General features: G+C 39.9%; 1 protein-coding gene across 1 annotated transcript in view; it reads left to right on the top strand.

The window, feature by feature from the left end:
• Nucleotides 1-24300, top strand: part of ABCA13 (ATP binding cassette subfamily A member 13) — a 505863-nt gene that overhangs the window by 363950 nt on the left and 117613 nt on the right. Inside the window, exons 50-55 of the mRNA XM_025379476.1 lie at nt 595-772; nt 3828-3943; nt 10809-10965; nt 14114-14367; nt 18091-18283; nt 22387-22496. Coding sequence (XP_025235261.1) covers nt 595-772; nt 3828-3943; nt 10809-10965; nt 14114-14367; nt 18091-18283; nt 22387-22496 — 1008 coding nt within the window. The remainder of the gene's footprint in view (nt 1-594; nt 773-3827; nt 3944-10808; nt 10966-14113; nt 14368-18090; nt 18284-22386; nt 22497-24300) is intronic.

Genomic DNA, 24300 nt, shown 5'->3' with positions numbered 1-24300 from the left:
ATTGTTCCTAAAGAAGGGAGGGGTTGAGAGGAGGCAGCAATTGACTTGAGTGAAAGTAGTAGTGCTCCAGGTAAAATCATTACTAAGAAAATGTACAGTGTATATTATTACAAAGCACCTCAATCTATTGCAAAATCTCTTTGGCATTTCATGTGACTAAATTCAGAGATGGGCCAGTAGTACAGTGTGGAGCTGTAGTGAAGGCTCCTCTCTGGCAGATGCTACTGCATTGTAAAGCAGTCCCCGTGTGGGAAAAGGTCACAGCTTACCCGGATGCTGCTCAGAGGATATCTTTCATCTTAATTGGGAGTCAAGCTCAATGGTGAAGAGCAGATTTTGACACAAGAAAGCTCTGAAATGCCCTCAAACTGTGCTCCTCAGTTATGTCTTCTGTAAACTGAGCTTAGTCATCCATGTCTCAAAAGGTGGCTGAGGGGACTTAATGAGGGAATCCATGCCCTTAGTCAACATGCCTGGCTGATTATGAATTTTTAATTAGCAGTTTTCACTGCTGTCATCATTGCTGATTGTTATTAGCAAAGAAGGCTTGTGTTCTTCGTCTGGCGCCTGAGAGCTGCTCTGTTCTGCCCACAGCCTGGAGAGCATCCGTCAGTGTGGAGTGGCCCTCTGCATCGTGCTGGGATTCTCCATCCTGTCTGCATCCATCGGCAGCTCCGTGGTGAGGGACAGAGTGATTGGAGCCAAAAGGTTGCAGCACATAAGTGGCCTTGGCTACAGAATGTACTGGTTCACAAACTTCCTATATGACATGGTATGATTTGGGAATGAGATTCTGTGTGCTTCCACAATAGTGATCTAAATCGTGTGTGTGTATGGAGGGATGGAGGGGAGTGTGGGGCCCTGGCTGCCTCGGAGTGTCCACAAAAAGGGGTCATGTTATTGATAAGAGCATTTCAGATTAAGTTACCTTTACTGATCACCATAGAATTGGTTCCTAATGGGAAGACTGACAAGCTTCAGGCTGGAGAACTCGGAAATTATAGAACTTCACAAAGATGTAAAGTTTCTTCCTGAGGAGATGAGGAGATAATCACCTTTACTATGCTTTTCTCAACGGGGTAGTAGGTGAGATGATAAAAATCACTAGAAATGATCTTTCATCTGCATGCCTAACACCCGCTTCTGTGAGACCTGTGCCTCATTGCCTAATAGGTATGGCAGGTATTACTAGCATTTCTGGAATGCACTCAGTTCCCCAGTGGAAACCCTCCAGATCAGCGTCTCTAGTCCTTAGGGACAATAATGGATGCTTTGTCTAGGTGTTCCCTATTCTTCAGGACATTTATCTTAACTAAAAAAAATGCATCTTATATGATAAGTTGTTCTTAGTGGTCAATATCTACTGTTATTGTTATCTGGTGGAGCTGTCTTTATTTTGTAGGAAAGTGATGTCCTTGCCCTCATACATATGATTCATCCTGTGATACAGAAAGTCATATGTAAGTCAGTGGAAGGCTGGAGGGCTACCATTTACTGAGCACCTTCCACACACCAGGTGCTGTCCGAGCTGTGCTACACTCTGCACAAAATTCCACATATTAACATGTTGCTTTCCTGTAAGGTTTATTTCTTTGAGCTGGCTTAGAATTTAGCTAATTTATTTCCTTTTGATGGTGTAACTTGGATTTTTGTTTTGTTTTGTTTTGTTTTGAAAGTACACTTTATAGGGATTACACCTAAGTTACCAAACATTTCAGGAGTTCATTTAATTTAATCAGAAGTTTCCCTGAACCTGCCTGGTGATAGATATCACCTGGGACATTTGGTAACAATAAGGATTCCCAAGGGCCTATCCTTCAAGATTCTATTCAATAGGACTAGGGGGACTTGGAGGTCTGTGTTTTACTAGGTACTCAAGGTGATTTATGAATCTTAACCAAGATTGACAAATTATGGGTCTTTAAATCCTTATATTTACTGAGGGACACTTGAAGGCAGGTAAGTGGAAGTGACTTGTACGAGGTTTTACTTCTAGTTGGTACAGAGATGGCTTCTCAGTGCCAGCCTCTGTCTCCTGGTCCAGTTTTGTTCACAACGCTACACACTGCTGCTGGCTACTTGACTCTCTTACATCTGTCATTTAACAGTGTCTAAGGGCCACAACTTTCCCAGGGAACAGGGAAGAAGGGTGTGGCAAGAGAGAATCACAACACACAGGGGGCCATGCTTATAGGACACCATGGGGCTTTCCAAGTCTCCAAAACCCCAGGATCTTGCTTCCTTTCTGCATCCTTAGTTTATTATCTCTTTATGCCTCCCAGTCAGTCTGGCTTTTCTTTACTCTGTGATGTTTGACCTTGGGGATTAAGGACAGAGAGGGTTCTTTGCTTCTTGTTTGGATGGTTTCCATCTTCATCCAATCATTCTCTGCTTATTCTATTCAATCATTGATTTAATAAAATTTTTGAGGATCTGTTGTGGGTCAAGGTGTGTACAAGGTTGCTATGGACTAAATGATTATGTCCCCCCAAATTTCATATGTTGATCACCCCAGTGTGATGGTATTTGGAGGTGGGATCTTGGAGAGGTAATTAGGTTCTGAGGGTGGAGCCCTCCTGAATGGGATTAGTGCCCTTGTAAAAAAGGCCTCAGAGAGTTCTGTGTGAGAACACAGTGAGAAGTCACAGTCTGAACCAGGAAACCAGCCTTTGCCAGACACTGAATCTGCCAACATCTTGATTCTGGTCTTTCCAGCCTCCAGAACTGTGAGTAATAAAGTTGTGTGGTTTATAAGACACTTGGTCTATGTTATTCTATCACAGCCCCACAAACGGTGTTGGGCATAAAACCATGCATAAAACAGAGAAGATTGCTCCCCTCAGAGAGATTTTCATGAGAGGAAGCAGAAAACAAGCAAGTAAACAAACAAATAAATAAATGCACAAGATACAGTTGGCCCATGACTGGGTCTATTGATAGAATGAAAGAGAATGACGGGATGACGGGATGGAGAATGACTTCAAATGTGGAGGTCAAAGAAGACAGTGAAACTTAAGCTGAGATCTGTGAGGTAAGAAGGGGCCCTCCCCATGGATGACATGCAGGAAGAGCTCTGCAACTTGAGGCTCTAAGAGAAGAAGGAGCCAGTTGTGTGACAGCCCCAAAGAAAGCCATGGCTGTTGTTGGCCTGTGGGGAGCACCTTAAGGTGAGGCTGGATAGAGAGGTAGTGTGAGGAGTCTGTCCTTGGTTCTACATGTGTGGGAGGAGGCTGTGTTTCCTGAAAGCTGATTGGATTCCTTGACCCTCCTCAAAGGAGATGGGTATGCATGACAGTAGTAGTCTCCTCAGGCTGTCATAACAAAATACCACAGGCTGGGTGCCTTCACCAGGGAAACTTGATTCTCTCGTTGTCCTGGAGGCTGGAAGTCTGAGATCAAGGTGTTGGCAGGGTTGGTTTCTTCTGAGGCTTCTCTCCTTGGCTTGTAGACAGCCATCCTCTCCCTGTGTCCTCACATGGTCAGCCCTCTGTGAGTGACTGCATCCTGATCTCTTCTAGGGACACCAGTCATGTTGGATGAGGGCTCACCCAATTGACTTCATTTTACCTTAATCACTTGTTTAAAGCCCTGTCTCCAAATACAGTCACATCTCGAAATACTGGGGGTTCAACATATGAATTTTGGGGGGATACAACTCAGGTTATAATAAGTGACTTTCCAGGACTAATTCCATGGCTACAGAACTCCTAATGTGCAAAATAGGAAATATATTTGTGAAGTTGAAAGGAAACTTCAGGATAAGTATATGATAATCAATATGACCATCTGGTGTAACAGCTCTCCTTTATTTCTTTTTATTTTCTCAGCTCTTTTACTTGGTTTCCGTCTGCCTGTGTGTTGCTGTTATTGTCGCCTTCCAGTTAACAGCTTTTACTTTCCGCGAGAACTTGGCAGCCACGGCCCTCCTGCTGTCACTTTTCGGGTATGTGATGAGAAACGCTGCTGCAGAATTACGGTTTGTTTTCTGAAAAAGAAAACCCTCAGGATGGCTTTGAACCTGCTGTCGACTTCATGATTTCCTCTCTTTTGAAGCAATTATGTTGCTTCTGCAAGGGACACGGAGCAAACAAGCCTGAGTAGGATGATGAATGCCCTGTGGAGGAAGGAAGGGCTGACCTGGTCGTGATGAAGACAGCTCTGCCCTGTCTCAGACAGACCCTCAAGCTGTTTGACAAACTTGTGCAGCTGGAAATGGATTCTCTATTATTCTCACTTTGACATTAATCAGGGGCTCAAATACATAATCCAGTTAGCTGGGAGATTGCATTTGTGGAGGTTCTCTCAGTAAGCTGTCTGGCGTTTTTTTCTCCTCTCCTATAATATTAGTAGTTTGAAAATGTTTTGTCTAATTTCTATCACTTTTTTTCTCAGATGAAAAAATAGCAAATGAAGAAAAGTCATTTTATGAATTTCTGATTTATGCATACTAGTCAGGATCATTGCTAGTGGCCTCAAAATTATATCTACCTGGTATCAGGATATATACGTCTTCTTATGTGTCATGCATGTGTGCTTATATACAGGCTAACTACATAAGAGATACTTAGTAGGGAAAATAATTATCATACTAATTTATTATAATTCAAGGCTATTTTAAAAGATAAAACAACTTGCTTTTATTTAAGAGGATTGCAAATAAAATGATATTTACAGTTTGTATTTATATAAGTGGCCTAGAATTATTCAAAACGTCTAATTAGAGACAGAGTTTTACTTAAACAAATATGTACTATTACTAGATGAATGTGTAGGTGGATGGGTGGATGAATGGAAGTAGGTAGATAAGAGAGAGAGAGAAAGAGAGATAGAGGGAGAAAGATTAAGAGAGAGAGGGAAAGAGAGATTAAGAGAGAGAGGGAAAGAGAGATTAAGAGAGAGAGGGAGAGAGAGATTGAGAGAGAGAGAAACAAGACAGACAGACAAACTTTTGGGGGAACATTGATATTACTACTCACCCCAATTCTGTGGCTTTGGTAATACTAATTATTCTGTCTAATGCTCAGTTTTTTCTCTATAAAACTTCATGTCTTTTGCTATAAAGATTAAATTAAATAGTTTATGCAAATATCATGGACAATGACTGGTACAAAGTACTCATTAAATTAATTTTAGCCATTATTGTTACTCTTTAGAATTATTTTACTCTTTAGAAGATGTAATATCCTAAGCTATAAAGCATGCTTATAGTAGACATATGTTTATTATATTTAACTAGAAATTTATGGACTTGTGTATAAAGATCTACATGTGTGTGTACCCAGCTCTAAGAACACAGTTTGATTTCAGTTTATTGATCCAATTGAATGGATAGTGTTGTCATGTCTCCCTCTAGTTCGAGTAAAATAAACTTTGCTATAAAATTATTTTTTGAATTTTAGGAGAGTATATCTCAAAAACTGAGTTAAAACTTAGATGAAATGGTTAGAAAGCCTTAAAAACATGCTTTTAGAATTTTGTATTAATGTTGTTTTGATTTTGAAACCCTTTACGAATTTGAATTTGAATACCTTCATTTAAAAAAAAAAGAATTTGAATTAAACTAAGAATTCTCTTCACATACATAACTACCACATTTTTCAAAGAATTTCTGGAGATTCACAGGTCTGTTAAAGCACAATCATAGGCAATAGGGGTTACACACTTCTGGTTAAGAACTCTTAGGTTGCAGGGACTGGAAAGATGTCAAAGATAACTCAGACTGTATTTGTGGTCACAGCTAATTCCAGGGAAGAAGAGCCCCCAAGGGAAGTCAATCAGGGTCACCGGGTGACATCCATGGGGATGCAGATTTAGAAGGTAGCTCTTTCTTCATGGAGCACAGCCAGTGGAACTGGTGACCCCCCACTGTAACAGGAGGGGCAGTGAGAGACCTGGTCTGGGGAACCACTGTCTCCTGTGTGCCTGGCAATCTCTGGGTGAGGATAGCAGAAATGGCTCACGCCTGTTGTCCCTCTAAGGATCTGTGGGTACAGGGAGCCCAAGGGCAAACTCAGGAAAGCCGAATCCCGAACTGAAACCTAAGAGCAAGTCCAGGCATTAATGGCTGCTTAAAGGCAGGAATCTGAAAATCTACTCATCTGACAAAGGGCTAATATCCAGAACCTACAAAGAACTCAAACAAATTTACAAGAAAATAACAAACAACCCCATCACAAAGTGGGCAAAGGATATGAACAGACAGTTCTCAAAAGAAGACATGCATACAGCCAACAGACACATGAAAAAATGCTCGTCATCACTGGCCATCAGATAAATGCAAATCAAAACCACAATGAGATACCATCTCACACCAGTTAGAATAGCAATCTTTTTTTTTTTTTTTTTTTTTTTTTTTGAGACAGAGTCTCGCTTAGTCGCCCAGGCTGGAGTGCAGTGGCGCGATTTCGGCTCACTGCAAGCTCCGCCTCCCGGGTTCACGCCATTCTCCTGCCTCAGCCTCCCGAGTAGCTGGGACTACAGGCGCCCGCCGCCTCGCCCGGCTAATTTTTTGCATTTTTAGTAGAGACGGGGTTTCACCATGTTAGCCAGGATGGTCTCGATCTCCTGACCTCGTGATCCGCCCGCCTCGGCCTCCCAAAGTGCTGGGATTACAGGCGTGAGCCACCGCGCCCGGCCAGAATAGCAATCTTTAAAAAATCAGGAAACAACAGGTGCTGGAGAGGATGTGGAGAAATAGGAACACTTTTACACTGTTGGTGGGATTGTAAACTAGTTCAACCATTGTGGAAAACAGTATGGCGATTCCTCAAGGATCTAGAACTAGAAATACCATATGACCCAGCCATCCCATTATGGGTATATACCCAAAGGATTATAAATCATGCTGCTATAAAGACACATGCACACGTATGTTCATTGCAGCACTATTCACAATAGCAAAGACTTGAAATCAACCCAAATGTCCATCAGTGACAGACTGGATTAAGAAAATGTGGCACATATACACCATGGAATACTATGCAGCCATAAAAAAGGATGAGTTTGTGTCCTTTGTAGGGACATGGATGCAGCTGGAAACCATCATTCTTAGCAAACTATCGCAAGAACAGAAAACCAAACACCACATGTTTTCACTCATAGGTGGAACTGAACAATGAGATCACTTGGACTCAGGAAGGGGAACATCACACACCGGGGCCTATTGTGGGGAGGGGAGAGTGGGGAGGGATTGCACTGGGAGTTATACCTGATGTAAATGACGAGTTGATGGGTGCTGACGAGTTAATGGGTGCAGCACACCAACATGGCCCAAGTATACATATGAAACAAACCTGCACGTTATGCACATGTACCCTAGAACTTAAAGTATGATAATAATAAAAAAAAAAGAATAAGGGATAGTATACATGAATTGATTCTTTTAAGAGATAACAAGACAAATATGCCCAATAGCAGTTTTATTGTTTTTCTTCTTTCTATCAAGGACAGTTTGTTATTTAAACTACAAAAGGGAGAGTCAGAGATAATTAGCATCCAAAAGAGGGAAGTAACATCTGAAATGAATGAAAGAAAACAGAGCCTAGCCTACATAAAAATTGAAACCTTAAGAACACATTTGATGTATATTTAGTGCCAAAAGATGAGATTACAGAATCCTGTTTGGTCTCTTGGGAAATTCACAGAGCATGGGGAAGTGGCTGATTTTCAAAAGGGGAATTTTCTTCCCCCATAAATTCCATGATGTTGTGAAGAGTAGGTCAATCTCTAGCAAATTTTAAAATCATTAAAATGATATTATATTTTAATAAAAGCCTGGAGATTATTGAAATCCACTGTAATTTTCACAAAAAAATAAATTATGCTCTCTAAGCCAATTTCATTTTTTTCTTATAAGAAAGGAGACTGGAACTGCGAATATGTTCATTTGAGCCAAGCATTTGAAAGATAACTAGTGAAAATGTAGTAAAAAAAAGTGATGGAATCATAGCCAGTTGAAAACCACACTGAAAGACTCTTCATTCATCTAGCAACAGGAACTCTTGTGTGACTTCATTTAGGACTATGTCTCTGATTCTTTGTTTTTCTTAAATAATGCTTTGATCCACTTGTCAAATATTTAAATAACATAACCCAGCATGGAAACCTTATGTAATAAATAACAAAGTACAGATGCTGAACCATCTCAAAGGAAGTAGAGCCTAGTGTTGAGGTGCTAATTAGTCCCTCAAGTGCAGATCGGGTATGCGGGCTCCACAGCAAGACGGGGAGGCTGCTGCACCCTTAGATTGTATTGCTGAATGTGGAGATGCTGATCAAAGCAGATGATAATCTTGCTGTGTGTTGTGCCAGGCCAACCACATCATGTTCTCTGTGAGGTGGCCTTACCTAAACTCCCCTAAGTTCCACAATGCAAAATTTAACAGAGAGAGCTGGTTGAATATCGTGTTGTTAAAGGAGCAGAGAAAGACCCAGTCTTTTGTAGTGGAGGTTTAAGCGGAATAACATGGCTATCCTCAGCTATTTAAAGGACTGTCACATGGAAAAGAAAAGCAATTTGTCACATGTTGTTCCAGAATGTAGAGTTAGAATCGGTAGTTATAAGTTGGAGAGGGTTTTCATTCACTCTTAGAATGAATTTTATGGCAGTTACAGCTGCCCCGAAATTTGGCTCACAAACTTCTACTACTGCTTATGTTTTCATTGCAAAATTACTTGCAATTCTATGATTTCATTTGATTCTCAAAACAGTCGCATGACAGAGTGTAGCACTTGATTTTGTCTCAGAAGGGACAATAAAGGAAAGAGGGAAGGTGTGTGGCGTGGGTGAATATGTGTTGGGTTTTGAATTCTGTCTGTGGTAGTTTATTTCAGACAGAGGTGTTGATAATGTACAGCCCTAAGAAGTCATGACTTACCTCTCTGGTAATTATTTTGATTTAATTAGTTGATTATCTTATGCAGCAACTGCTTTAGAACAGCTCTTGCCTCCATTTTGTGCTTTGAAAGAATTATCTTCATGCCCACATTTTGAAGCAGATTGCTATTGAGTAGAGTGTCTAAAACACTATATGATTTTATATATCATATTATATATATCTGATGAACTATGAGAATGTATCTTTTAACCCAGGAAAGCATTCCAATATCATAGATATCATATGAAAGGGAGTGTATACTAGACTAAGAGTTAACTTGAAGGCCTGGAATCTCTTATATCATTTTGAAGTCTCATGCTTTTCAGAACTTGTTAACATATTAAGAAAATCTCAGACATTTTGCAGGCACTGAAATGTTTCAGGTTAAGCCAATTATTCACCATAAGAAAACAGTGATACATTTACCTTGAGTGAGCAGAGAACTTGTTGGAGCTCCAGATACATGAGAATCTTTCGGGAAAGTTGTGATTCAAAATCAGTGACTTCTCTGCTGATATTAGAAACCATCATTCAAAGTGTGTTTCCTTTATTGGGTGCAGTGGTATTATTTCAGGAAGGAGCAGAGGGAAATTGCCATGAGTGAAACCTGGCTCTAGAATGGAGGAGACAGAATGAAGAAAATGAAATGTTTTCCTTTTAGGGACGTTTGGGTGGTATCTTAGATCCTGACATCATCTGACACATGTGGGGACTGCTTCTAGGGTTCAATATTTAGCAATGCTTCTTACTCCCCGGTTTTGTGGCCACATGGAAATGAACCCCATGTTCAGCTTCACCTACTTGTCACCTGCAAAGCTCGATCAAGTGTCTGAACTGCAAATCCCCATTATTTTGCCTGTGAGATGATGGTTACAGTGCTGTCTCCTGGGTTGCTGGGGACTAAAGGAAGAATAGGGCACACTGAGGAGTTACAGGTGGTACCTCTGTGCAATGGATGCTGGAAGAAGGCTTTCAGTGTTTATTTTTAGGCCTCATTTTTTTATGTAGCTCTGCAGCTTTTTATATTCTTGATATCTTTTAATTCTCAATATAACAACTAAGTATTATTCCTGCCTTCCTGACGAGAAGCAGAGCAAAGAAGCTCCTTTTGGGGAAGAAAAGTTGGAGAAGTCAGCTGACTTTCTCCAGGCCACAGAGCCAACGAGTTCAGGCCCATGTACAGCCCGTGTGTTGTGACCCCATCCTGTGTTCTTTCTATTGCATTGCAGAGTCCTCTGAAGCCCCAGGAAGAGTGTGTTGTCTTCGAAAAATACCATGGAATGTATTTATGTAAAGTTCATTTCTGTTCACCAAGTGAGGAAAAATTGCTGGGCCAATAAAATTGCATCTATAATTCAGTCTTATGGCTGTCCCCTTATCTGCATTTTTGTTTTCAGAGAATTCAGTTACCCACAGTCAACTGTGGTCTCAAGATATTAAATGGAAAATTCCAGAAATAAACAATTAATCGGTTTTAAAGGGCACAATGTTCTGAGTAGCATGATGAAATCTTATACTGTCCTGCTCTGTCCTGGCAGGGACGTGAATTTCCCCTTTGTCCAGCACATCCTCACTTCAGATCTGGGAGTCAGTGAGTTACCAAATTGACTGTCGCAGCCTGGCAGTGCTTGTGTTCAGGAGACCCTTGTTTTACTAGATGGCCCCAAAGTGCTAGAGTAGGCATGCTGGCATATTACTGTAATTGTTCTATTTTATATTAGTCATTGTTCTTACTCTCTCACTGTGCCTAATTTATAAATCAAACCTTATCATAGGTTGCATGTATGGGGAAAAGCATAGTGTATAAGGTTCAGTAATATCTGCATTTTCAGGGATTCACCCCAAGGTCTTAAAATGTATCTGCCATAGATAAGAGAAAACTACTATAAATATTATAGTAAAACAAACATGACTTTTTACTTTACTTTTCAGATATGCAACTCTTCCGTGGATGTACCTGATGTCCAGAATCTTCTCCAGTTCAGACGTGGCTTTCATTTCCTATGTCTCACTAAACTTCATCTTTGGCCTTTGTACCATGCTCATAACCGTCATGCCCCGGTTGCTAGCCATCATCTCCAAAGCTAAGGTCAGTAGCTTTGTAGCATCACCTCTACACTTCTGCACCTCTAGTGCAAAGACGGTGTTAACTCATGTCTCTTGTTGCTTTTCCAACTGGAATTCAATGGAAATGCATTGGTATCCACTGTCTTTAAACTCCGGAAAGATAAATTGATTCTAATTAACAAAAAACATGTTGCCATTATAAAAGCCATTATAAAAAGGCTTAGCAACAATTGGTTAAAAGATGTGCTGTTTCAGCCACTCCATTCTTGAAGGTAGAGTCATGAAGATGTTCACTGCCATATCCCCAGCATTTTCATCAGAGACTGTTGATGAATTACTGATGAATGGCGGAACAGTGAGTCATTGAAACACGCCCTCTTAATGTTCACTATTGTTAGGGTCAGACTCTACAAGGTAGGATGGGCCATACCACAGCTGATCATGCTCTCAGGGCACAGCATGTCTGAATGATGATCTGGGGGATTCTGCCCTCTTCTCTGTGATTTCTGGAACAAATTTAATTTTGCTATTTTCCAAGTGTGGCAGCCAAGGGCTTTCCTGAGCATAAGGCCCATGGTCAGGAAGAATTTCTCCTTGTGAGATCAGCACCACTCTCCAATAGGCCGTTCCGATTGGCAAGTCATTTCTTAAGTGTCATCTCCAGCAGGTGTCTAGGTCAAGCTGAACCCATTCGTCCTGCCACATTCCTTTCACTCCTGTCTCCTCCCTTAGTGAGGCCTACCTGGGTCTTTGCCTCTGCTTTAATACATCTTTCAGCCCCTCAGCATCCCCGGTGCTACCTGGAGGTAAGGACTTCAGATTTTGCACTGTCCTCTGTCCCCCTTATTGCAATCCTTTTCATTCTGTTTTCTCAGCTCTGGCCACACTGTTCTCTCCTGATTCCTTGCTGTTTATATGGAGTCTGATTCCTCAGTAGTTCCCAAATGTTTGGCCAACTCAGAGGCTGAGAAAATGACCTGGAAAAGCTACTGAGCTCCTAGTTTTGAAGCATGTGCTGCAGTTCTCATTTAAAATCAAACAGGGGCTGATGCCTGTTTAATTGGGATGAGTCTACTTCCTCATGGCTGCGCTTTCAGAGACTTAGTAGATTTGCCAATGATAGCTAACATTAGTTTTTATTATTGTGCTTCCTATTTTGATAGAAGCAGTGAACTCTGTAAACATCGATTATGCATTCAGTGAAGGTAATAATCTATTTTGGTGATTTTTTACAGATTTATTATTGACACTGATTTATATTAATATGTCTACACTTTAAAGAGAAAACTTGCAGAACAGTTAATTGGCTTTAGCTTGAGAAGAAAATCGAAATCAGTAGAGATAGTGTACAATTTTCCTCCTCCCTCATTGGATCTCTAACATGACATGAACCATGAGGATGTCAACCATGAACCATGGTGAAACTGAAAAGAGACTCATAGTAGATAATCCTAGTGCTGAGGAACTTGGAAGCAGAGAGCTGCCCATGGGAGTGGAGTCACAGAAGTGAGATTTAGCTCCAAAAGAAAAAGGAAGGAGAATTTTCCATATCCAAAGAAGAAGCGGACCAGGAACCTTTCCACTCATGAGGTTCTACCCGTGTGGCAAGTGGAAAGGCATTGTTACTTTTATTTATAAACAGCATTGCTTACTTGTAAAAAAAAATCAACAGCAATGAGGTGTTTGCCGAAAATGGATGTACATCAGTTGGTAAAAAATAATAAAAAGCAGCTTATTGCTTTTGTTTGGGTCTTTCTTTTCCTTTGCTCTTTTATTTTGATATTATTTGCTTAGGAAGCAACATTATTCAAATGTTTTTTCAAATAATTTCAAATTTTCATTTGTAGGTTATGGAGCTTTGTGGCATTAATTCTTATAGAATTAATGAAAGAAACCAAGGAAGGTGACTGGATTCTCAGATCAGTCTTTTGTTTAAAAAAAAATAAAAATATTTTAAGTTCTGGGGTACATGTGCAGCATGTACAGTTTTATTACATAGATAAATGTGTGCGATGGTGGTTTGCTGCACCTATCAACCCATCACTTAGGTATTAAGCCCAGCATGCATTAGCTATTTTTCGTAATGCTCTCTGTCTCCCACCCCATCCCCCAACAGGCTCCAATGTGTGTTGTTCCCGTCCTTGTGTTCATGCGTTCTCATTGTTCAGCTCCCACTTGTAAGTGGCAGTGTTTGGTTTTCTGTTCCTGCATTAGTTTTCTGAGGATAATGGCTTCTAGCTCCATCCATGTCCCTGCAAAGGACATGATCTCCTTCGTTTTTATGGCTGCATAGTATTCTACGGTGTATCCATCTATCCAGTCCATCATTGATGGGCATTTGGGTTGATTCCATGTTTTTGCTATTGTGAATAGTGCTGCAGTGAACATATGCCTGCATGTATCTTTGGAATAGAATGATTTATATTCCTTTGGGTTTATACCCAGTAATGGGATTGCTGGGTCAAATTGTATTTCTGGTTCTAGATCTTTGAGGAATTGCCACTGCATCTTCCACAAAGGTCAACAATAAGTCTTAATATCTAGTGTAACCAGTATTTAACCATTGTGTTTACAAACTATAGTGTTAATGAAATCATTTTCATTGTTACCAAATCAGTTTATATGATGACACATTTTAAGTTCAAACACAAGATCTGGAACATCTCTCTTTCCCACTGGTGAGGCTTCCTGTTGGAGTGAGGGGGATGTAGGGTGAGCAAACACTTGTGTTTCCTAATTTATTTCTTTGTATAATTATCATTTGCAAAATTTTCACATAATCCTAAATCGAACACTTATGGATGGTTATTCTGTGAGTTTGTGCAGCTGCATCCCCCTTTTATGTATGGATTATTTGTTAACGCAGTGTTCATATATTGCTAACACTTTTGTTCATACTTGTGTAGAGATCGTTGTGATTTCCTTAAAAATAGATGTAAAAATCATCACTGTTCTCAAGCAAGGAAAACTTTGAAAGGTAAATACCAGTAGATCTAATATCTCAAGAAGGATCTGCTTTGTTTTGATGGCTGTCTGAGAATATCAGTGAGTAGTTGGGATAGGGAAGACTTGGAACACAGAGTAACTAAGGAGAAAAAGAAGTTATTGGTATATGTTATGAAAAAGGGAATAGCTTTTAATTGGATTTTTTTCTTTTTTTCACTGTACAGAATTTACAAAATATCTATGATGTCCTCAAGTGGGTCTTTACTATTTTTCCTCAATTCTGCCTTGGTCAAGGACTGATAGAACTCTGCTATAATCAGATCAAATATGACCTGACCCACAGCTTCGGCATTGATTCCTATGTGAGTCCCTTTAAGATGGACTTTCTAGGCTGGATCTTTGTGGAACTGGCCACGCAGGGCACAATACTTCTCCTCTTGAGAGTTCTGCTACACTGGGACCTTCTGCAATGGCCAAGGTGGGTTCCTAAGGGCTCATTCTCAGCTGCACTTACTCCTACAAAAAAAGAGGAAGAGAAAAATTCATCCTGGAGGTTGTAAAATAAAAACTGTATCTGATCAGCATTATACATAGTTCTAATGCGTTAAGATTTTATTATTTTTTACATGTTGATTGGTGTGAGTTACTGACACCAGGAAAGAAAATTTCAAAAGATCAGGGGCCAATCTGTGAGATAATGTTTCCAGTTATTTGTCTCAGTGTATTTTCACTTTGAAATGGCTGAATTTCTCTGTTACGTTGAAGCAGCTAAGGTAAATTTGGTTGATACCGCAATGATTATTTTTGCGACTAAATGCCAAGAACTCTGGGAGCAGGAAGATAGGAAAATTCAGTACAGATTTCTGTATGTCCTTTGCTGGATCTTGTTGCTTATGCTGCTGTATTCTCATCTTTGTCAGGTGAGGTCGAAAGTCAGTAGCACGGGGCATATGTAGACATGTAGATGTATAATGTGGTTTATACACATGCATGCACACACATGCACACACATGCATTCCTACTACTATAAATAGGATTTAATGTGGCCTTGCAAGAATATCTGAAATATTGTCAGATAAGACATTTGAACTACATAAGGAAGCAATGTGTTTTCCTGTGTAGGGTCCACAATGGTATGGCTTCCCCTCCATACCCAAGTGTCTGGGTTCATTGGCCTGCTCTTTCCAAGAGCTATGTATTTCCTTCTGACCTCTACTTGAGGGAGGGATCCTTTTTGGAGAAATTACCAATTAAGACCATGTCACTAGAAAATCTATTAAGGATTATAAAGACACATGATTAATGATTTATGGTGATCCCCTCATAGAATTATTTTTCCTTTCAGCCATTTCCTGACATATTTTGTTACATAACCCCTTTTAATAAAGGAAAGTAGGCACAATTTTGAATATAAATCCCAATGTGCTTTTGAATTGGCCACATCACCCTGGAGTCTGCAGATTTCCAATAGCTGAATGAACCTGGAGTAAAATACGGAGTGCCTTTTAAACATAATTTGTTCTTTGATGTCCCTTACTAGTTTAGTCTATTTTAAAAACCTATAATGTAGGATCCCCCTTGGCAGATTTCAGGGTACTCCATTTTCCTATAGTATCAAAAGATTTTTCTTTAAAGAAAAAAATCTGTATTACCTTTACTTTCTGGAGTTGTAAGTATAAGTTGAATTGTATTTTAGAATAACGTCCTTGTTATCCACAGTAAAGAGTCAATTCTTTTCTCTACATGAAAGTTACAGAGCAAAGAAATTTAAGTGAATTTAGACACTAGTTGCTTACTACCGTTTTATGGATAACTGTCATAATGACTGCATGACCCAGTCAATTCACTTTTAAAACCCAGATCTAACTAAACCACTAATCATTGTTTGAAAGGTAAAGCCCAAGGTTCTTAGCAAGCTCCCCACCCCCCTGTCAAGTGTGGTGCCTTCTGCTCAGTGAAGGTGTTTGTGATCCCCCTGCCATTCCCACAGGGATATTTGTTGCCCTGACTCTGGGGCTGGGCTGATGCCTTCTCAGTGTTTCTGTTACGCCCTCTTTCTCTATTAGGGCACATCTATGTTGCTTTATAGTATTGATATGCGACTCATAATTGAATCTTGGAAGAAAATAGGAAGACCCTACCCTGTGCAACTGGGAATGGATAGATCCTGCCTTCCCAGCCTGAGCAGGGCCCCTGTCACCTGCACCCACTGCTGGACGTGAGTGCTGAGATCCCACTTCCTTGCTGTCCTTCCCTAACCTGTGCTGGCTCCTGTCCAGCTGTCCCACTGTCCTGCTGCTGGCCTTGGGTTGTTTGCCAAGAATTCAGGTTTCCATTAGGACCTGGACCCTAGTTCCTGCCTTTTCTGTCTCCTGCTTAGAGCTGCACTTTTGCTCTCTATACCCTAGGTGCTGGCTGGGTTGGAACAGCCACACGGTTCAGATGTGAGATATACTGCATATCTGGAAAATCCTATGATACCTAGGTCCCATCTGAATTCTTCCTATTTAATATAGAGATCATTGGTTAGTCATTTTCAGTTAGAGGATACCTAAGTGGCACATTGCTGGGCATAGTTGGATTCCTGTATTAGGACACTGGATTGTTATGAGTGGGTGGATCAGAAGTAACCTCAGTCAATTGTCTCCACCAGCCAGAATGCCTTGAGGAGATGTAAATGAATGTGCACACCTGGGCCCCTTCCTGGAACTCTGCAATGAGAAGCTCTGGGGATGAGACCCAGGAGCTGTTCATAAAGCTTCCCCGGTAATCCTCCTGAGGAGAGGATGAGCAAGCTAGTGTGGGTTGCTGTGAGTACTGCTCTGCCAGGCAGGAGGGAATACAGGTGGCACAGCTTCCTGTTGGAGTGTGAAGACCTCTGGAAGTCCAGGACAGGGGGAAGGTCAATAAACACACCATCATCTGGGGAAGGGAAATAACATTCAAGCAGAAAAGTGTAAAATTCAATGAATTTTCACAAATTGACCACACTCATGTAACCCCCTCTCACTAATAAACTGAATACTACCAACACTTCAGATGGCCTGTTGTAAACTTCTCCATCAATAGCTGCACCCTAGGTAACTGTAATCCTTATTTTTATTTTTATTGATTCATTTTTCATGCCTTTGAACGTTATATAAATGAGGTCATATGAGATAGAATTCTGAGTGTCTAGCTATTTTTCTCATCATCTATGTTCTGTGTAGAATAAATTATATATTTGTCAAATGGTGATTTCAGGTGTGGAAAAATAATAAAGAAAAGTTGCCAGGGATACTGGGAGCTTGCCATGGATATTGGATTTTATTTTTGATACCTTTTTTATTTTGTAATAATTTAATAATCAGAAGAAGTTGTAAAATTATTATCGAATGTTGCTAATGTACCTTACACCTAGCTTCTCCCAATGATAATATAATGATATACTACATGGCAATTTACACTGTCAAAGCCAGGTAACTGATTTGGGTTATGATACTAACTCAGTGGTTATCATTAAAATATAATCATTAAATATATTTTAAATGATTAATATTTTAAATATATTTTAATAGTTAAAATGGCATATTATAGTTTGCAGGGGAAATTGAAATTTATTTGAAAGTCAAATGTGTCAGATTGAAAATTATAAAGATTAAAAAGTGAGCAGCTCAGATTTAGAGAAAATAAGGGTTGAAAATGAAATTTGCATTACTCTGATAGATAATTATTGAATACTTTTTGCAAAGTATTGTGCAAGTGCTGGTTACATAATCCTTTTATATGATTCAACATATACTATAAACTTACAATGTTTGAGTACTTTTATATGTAGTCTAATTTGTTAAATGGCTCTTTTAGTAAAAGTGCTTATTAGGTAAATGCCTTATAATAATTTTGTGATAAGCTATTTTGACATTTAGTATAAAAGTCTGGCATGACTTTATTATTCATAAAATTCAAAACTAGCTGTAGTTTAGTGTCAATCCATTTCAATATCTTTTAGGAACATGTATATTTCATTTATGTTAGACAATAAAAATGGATTCTTGCCTGATAATCAGGATGGCAGAACTGGGGTGCTCTGGACAAAGTTGATTGTGCAGAAGTCCAAAGGCAGTATCTTCCATTATTTGCAAATCTCTGACCCTTTTCCCTCTTCTAGACTATTCCGGTATCATTTGCCAGGTGTGAATTCACTCTGATTTCATCTTCCCAGGGGTCAATCTACTCTCCAAGGCATAGTCAAATCTTCCAAGGATATAGATGTTGAAAAAGAGGAAATGAGGGTGTTTGAAGGAAGGACCAGTGGAGACATTCTTGTGTTATACAACCTTAGTAAACACTATCGACGCTCTTTCCAGAAGATTATTGCTGTGCAAGATATTAGTTTGGGCATACCAAAAGGAGAGGTAATGAAGCTTCTATTTTTAATCTTCTTCTGTTGTGAACCTGTGCAACTCTAATTGCTGATCTGCTTGTGTTATTCTCAGAATATTTGAAATCAGAGCCAAAAATAGCCTTCAAATTTTGGAAATTCCTACAAAATCAGTAGGAACAGAACCAAAAGAAGGTCTGTTGACTATTTCATAGTAAAAACTTGGCTGATTGATAGGATTTATTTCATTTTATAATTTTAAAAATTTCATGTGATTGCATAGTTTTAATTATGACTTGGGCTATGGGATAACTTTTGCTGAGGAAATTTTTCTTTTAATCTAATTAAGGATCACTTTTATCTCTTACTGGGACATCAATACTCTTTAGTGTCCAATTAAGCCAATCTGGCAAAATGCTACTCTGAAAAGGTAAAGAGCACTCACCCACCATAGCAATAGCTCAGGAAGTTTTTTCTCACAGGTAAGACATTAATTCTAGTTATAATGTTCAATCAGAACTGACAGAAGTCATATAAATTGTTCCTGATTTGAGCTTAATGTGTAAAGGGAAATCAGTTCTGGAAGTGATTGCCTTCAATTAACTGTTAAAAATAAAAAAGCACCTTGCATTCATATTGTTCCCAGCTCCTGAGAAATTCAAAATAGGTTATATTGTTATCTGATTGGTATTTATGTTCTACTTGTGATCTGACAGTAGGTGTCTCAGATATGAGTATTCTGAGGTAAAGAGAAGCCAAGAAACCAATCTGAAGTAATGCAGGCATATTCTTACTCTCTGAACTATGATTTCTGGTAGATGAGGACAAAATGTTAAGAAAGAATTTTTTTTTTTAGTAGTTGTTAGCTTATGCTCTAAGACTGGCTATTCAATCTTACCCATCTTACTGAACTATTTTTTTAACCCTTCCTTTAAAATTCATGATTATTTAGAGTTTTGCCAGTACCTTTCCATAGTAGTTTGAAGCAAAGTAGTGTGGGGGGGGCCAAAGTTCACTGGAAATCAACTGACAAAAGGCAGATTAACAGGAAAAAAAACCTATGAATTTATTTGATTATAGTTTTACATGCTACAAGAGCAGCTCAGATTTAGAGAAAATAAGAGTTGAAATGAAGATCGAAAGATACAGGGAAACTGTCTATATTTATGCTTAGGTTCAACCAAATATGGACAGCCATGTAGAAATATGGCTGGACAAAAAGAGTATGACTGAATTAATGCTCTTAGACTGAGAGGGGAAGCCCAGCAAGGCCTCTCTGTTTAGATGTTTTTTTTTTTTTTTTTTTTGAGTTACTATCTAGATGTTTTATTTTTATTTTTTAAAATTTTATTTTAAGTTCTAGGATACACGTGCAGCACATGCAGTTTTGTTACATAGTTATAAACGTGTGCCAAGGTGGTTTGCTGCACCTGTCAACCCATCACCTAGGTATTAAGCTCCACGTGCATTAGCTGTTTATCCTGATGCTCTCCCTCCCCCCATCCTCCTGACAGGCCCCAGTGTGTGTTGTTCCCCTCTCTGTGCCCACGTGTTCTCATTGTTCGGCTCCCACTTACAAGTGAGAACAGGTGGTGTGTGGTTTTCTGCTGCTTCCTTCTGGGTGTGGGGCAGGACCCTCTCTGGAATGCAGGTCTGTCTTATGACCTACAGTCAAACAAGGTAGGTCAGGTAACTTCTTTAGGGCTAATTTTTGCACTGAAAAATACGTAAGGGGGGAGAAGTTAGGGTAATATTTTTAGGTTTTATGGCTGGCTTTGAGGAAAAGAGATTCTAGTTTCTATGACCGCCTCAGGGGAGAAAGAGGGGCCGGAGACAGCAGGGCAGGGAAGGTCAGAGAAAAACTTTCAATTCTGAGGCTGCCTTTGAGGCCTTCACTTTGGGGTATTATTTTCTGAGTCCCAACAGGGCTAAGAGAGAAACTTGTAAAACATTGATAAGAATGATGCTCCAGGTATCTTAAATGATCCAAGATGCCATTTAAAGTTGGATTTTATTCTCTTAAGCTCTTATAAGCATTACAGTTTAATGACCTAGATGGAGAGTGCTGTGCAAGAGTCTGTGGAAAATACAGAAATGACTGAGATACAGTCCTGTGTTGTTTAACAATGGGGATATAGTCTGAGAAATGTGTCATTGGGTGATTTCATTATATAATATACTTTCACAAACCTACATGGCGTAGCCTATGATACGCCTAGGCTGTATGGTGTAGCCCATTCCTCCTACGCTACAAATCTATATAGCATGTGCTGAATACTGTAGGCAATTGCAACATAATGGCAAGTATTTGTGTATCTAAACATAGACGAGGTATAGTTAAAATATGGTATTGTCATCTTGTAAGATGACCATTGTGTATGCAGTTCGTCATTACCTGAACTGTCATCGACTATATGTCCTTCTCCATTTAGAAATTAATAATCAATTAGGAAACAAAATATCATAAGCATATACTATGTTACATGGGAGCATGAGCATTGTCCCAAGGCGGGGACAATGATATAATAATATAGTATTTTTTGGAAGCACAGCATCATAATAATTATTATCTTCCCAATTTCATTTTTGTATATATTAAAGTATTTTCTAAAAATAACTGAAAGGTACGTGAGTGGTATTGTCTTCAGTGCTGTCAGTCCAGAGAGGGTGGCTGGGTAGGCAGGGAAGGAAAGGTGGGAGGATAGGGTACGTGGGGAGAACTTTATTAAAAAGGTGGTTTATAGCTAAGCCTTAAAGCATTGGTAGAATTTGGATAGCTGATGGTGGTGTACCCTGGGACATGGACAGGGTAGGCCTGGAGGGAGACGGACTCAATTGCAGATGGTGGGAGAGATGCAGGGCAAGTGGGGAGAACATGGTAATTGAAGCAGGTAGCAACTCAGGGGAGTTGTGAAATCCAGAGGTCCAAAACAGGGTTATGTGATGGTTAGGTGATGCTTGGTGGCAGAAAATCCAGAAGCAGTCACTTTCCAAGATTTGAGAAGCCAGGAAGCCAGTTTGTATCCGTAGATCGCAGCTCCTAGCCATAAGAAAACACCTGTCTTAGAAGGAGATTGACAGAACCAGAGAGACACAGTCACCAAGGTGGACTCTCAGGCACAGTATATGATGAGGCACATGATAGAGACAAAGTGTAGAAAAGACAGCAAGAAGGCCATTTTTCACGTTGGCTGTAAGGCGAGATTGGATCAAGAACTGAGTTGACTCTATGCTCAATGTCAGAATATAGAATTAATATCAGAATTAGCCTAGACTCTGAGTTAGGAGTGAATTTACAGGAAGTTACAGCCTCTTCAATGGAAAAAGAAGATACATAAGAAAGCTATGAGCACTTCACACACACACACACACACACACACACACACACACACACACACACATATACAGCAGAAGATGGAATCTTTTAAGAAAATACTTTAGGCTGGGCGCAGTGGCTCAAGCCTGTAATCCCAGCACTTTGGGAGGCCGAGACGGGCGGATCACGAGGTCAGGAGATCGAGACCATCCTGGCTAACACGGTGAAACCCCGTCTCTACTAAAAAGTACAAAAAACTAGCCGGGCGAGGTGGTGGGTGCCTGTAGTCCCAGCTACTCGGGAGGCTGAGGCAGGAGAATGGCGTGAACCCAGGAGGCAGAGCTTGCAGTGAGCTGCGATCTGGCCACTGCACTCCAGCCTGGGCGACAGAGCAAGACTCCGTCTCAAAAAAAAAAAAAAAAAAAAAAAACTTTAAAATATACAAAAATGAAATCAGAGTAATAGTTATAATGATGTGACTTCCAAAGAATATTATATTATCTCTGCATAATTTGGGATAGTTGGCATTTACTCTCATCCTCTTGAGTTTTCCACACATGAATTTATTGTCTGTAAATTACTGCTGAAATTCTTATACCACTCAAGTGCCATGATGATTTTGAGAGGACTTTGTAATCTATACAGTGTTTTATACGATATTGTCATTTTAAAACTCCACAAATAACACAAACCAACAAAGTCAACCCAGAGTTGGCTAAAAGCAAGTGCTGTTTCTAATATAATTTTGATTTTATTTAACTTGTTCTATTTATTTAGCTTGTTTGATTGAGTGTGCTTTACTTAACTTTATTTCCTCTTAGTGCTTTGGACTTCTAGGGGTGAATGGAGCTGGGAAGAGCACGACTTTCAAAATGCTGAATGGTGAAGTTTCTCCAACTTCAGGACATGCTATCATCAGGACTCCCATGGGGTAAGATCCAGATTTCATCACGTTTGCTGCTTAAAGAGATAACAAGCCCAGAGAACCCCCAGCATTCCCTCAGTCCTGTGGAATAAAATTTGAAAACATCATTTTCCTCCAAATTTACCTTCCAATTTCTTTGAAGGGGGAAAAAGTTTCCAAATATGAATGAACTGAGCTCAGTATTTCCAGGTGGAGTAAAGGGTCAAGGAGGTCTTATCACAGAGCAGCCACAGGCAGACCTCCCTGGGACGTATCAGAGTGGATTGAAAGTGCCCAGCTCCTCTCTGCACATGGAACTAAGGGGAGCAGGAAATGACAAAGGGATGGTTCTTCTTTATTATCCTCTGGATAAAGCTTCAGATGTTCCCATCAGCCTAAGTGGCCAGATGGTTTCCCTCCTTTTACCACCCAGACTTCCCCTTTCAGGTGATCATGACTCCTTCAGGGTGGGGCAGTGAACACATTAAAAACCAAGAAAGCCGCCTCTAGAGGAGTAGGCAAGATGTTTATTCCCCTTGCTCTAACATACGTGAGGTCCCTGGACACCCTGCACACTCAGAGGCTGCCTGAGGCCAGATGACCCCTACAGCCTCTGTGGGTAACATGCACTCATGCACTCCTGTATGTCACTCTTACCTCAGTCCCGTTGCACAGGGATTCTTCACCTCCTTCTAAACTGTGCGCTTGGTTGGGAACATTCGGGGCATGGTGCCTTCATGCCCCTTTCTGCACCTGTATGGTAGCATGTCTTCCCTTTTCCCCTGCTCTGATCAGGACTAATGTTAATGATTTTTCTCTCCACTGCAAGAAGTAATCCCCTGCTCTAAACCTCTCTGTGCTCAATTTGCTCTTTGATTTGTGTGCTGTCAAGTTTACCCTAACAGCAAACTGGGCTCAATATCACAAACTAAAATCATAGATCTTTAATTTCCCAGCCAGTTTCTGGCGATTCATTCTCCACACACCACTCCTGTGCTGTGCCTCCTTTATATGGATGTCCTCATATCCCATTCTGTTTTCAGTACTCTGTTACAAGGCCCCAGGCATCTGTCTTTCTTTCTTCCCACTACAGCAAACTCATTGTAACTTGATGGGTAGTCAAATTCACAGCTGTATTTATGAATTTAAACCCAGCACCCACCAGCCAACAGGTTGAGACCCGACCTCCAGCTTTCTGTTCAGTTTCTGATCCAGAGAGATATTTATTTTTACGAGTGGTTAGATGTTCTCGACACTAGTTTTGCAGCAATGAATATGGCACATAAAAATCGATTAAACACTGTTCTGTGGATGTAAAGAAAGAACTGTAAAGCATTGTGTCTACAATTTCTCACTGGAATTTTAATTGACTTTATGTTGCATTTATAAATTAATTTGGAAAGAACTAGCATTTAACAATTTTTTTACAATAACTTGCTAAAATAAATAGAATTCTTTTGTAAAAGTATTTTAATTAATCCTTATATTCTATTAGAAGAGAATGCTCTTATCAGTAATTAATGAAATATTTTTCTACACTTTATAGTAATGTCTCTTTTTTGAATTTTATTTTTTATTTCAATAGGGTTTTGGGGAACAGGTGATGCTTGGTTACATGAATAAGTTCTTTAGTGGTGATTTCTGAGATTTTTGTGCACCCATCACCCAAGCAGTGTACACAGTACCCAATGTGTAATCTTTTATCCCTCACTCCCCTCCCAGCCTTTCTCCCGAAGTCCCCAAAACTAATTGTATCATACTTAAAATGCATTGTATCATTCTTATGCCTTTGTGTGTTAATAGCTTAACTCACAATTATGAGTGAGAATAT

Source organism: Theropithecus gelada, chromosome 3 (assembly GCF_003255815.1).
Source record: "Theropithecus gelada isolate Dixy chromosome 3, Tgel_1.0, whole genome shotgun sequence".
In the NCBI taxonomy this organism is placed as follows: Eukaryota; Metazoa; Chordata; class Mammalia; order Primates; family Cercopithecidae; genus Theropithecus; species Theropithecus gelada.
This window is presented reverse-complemented; position numbering and strand designations above follow the sequence as displayed.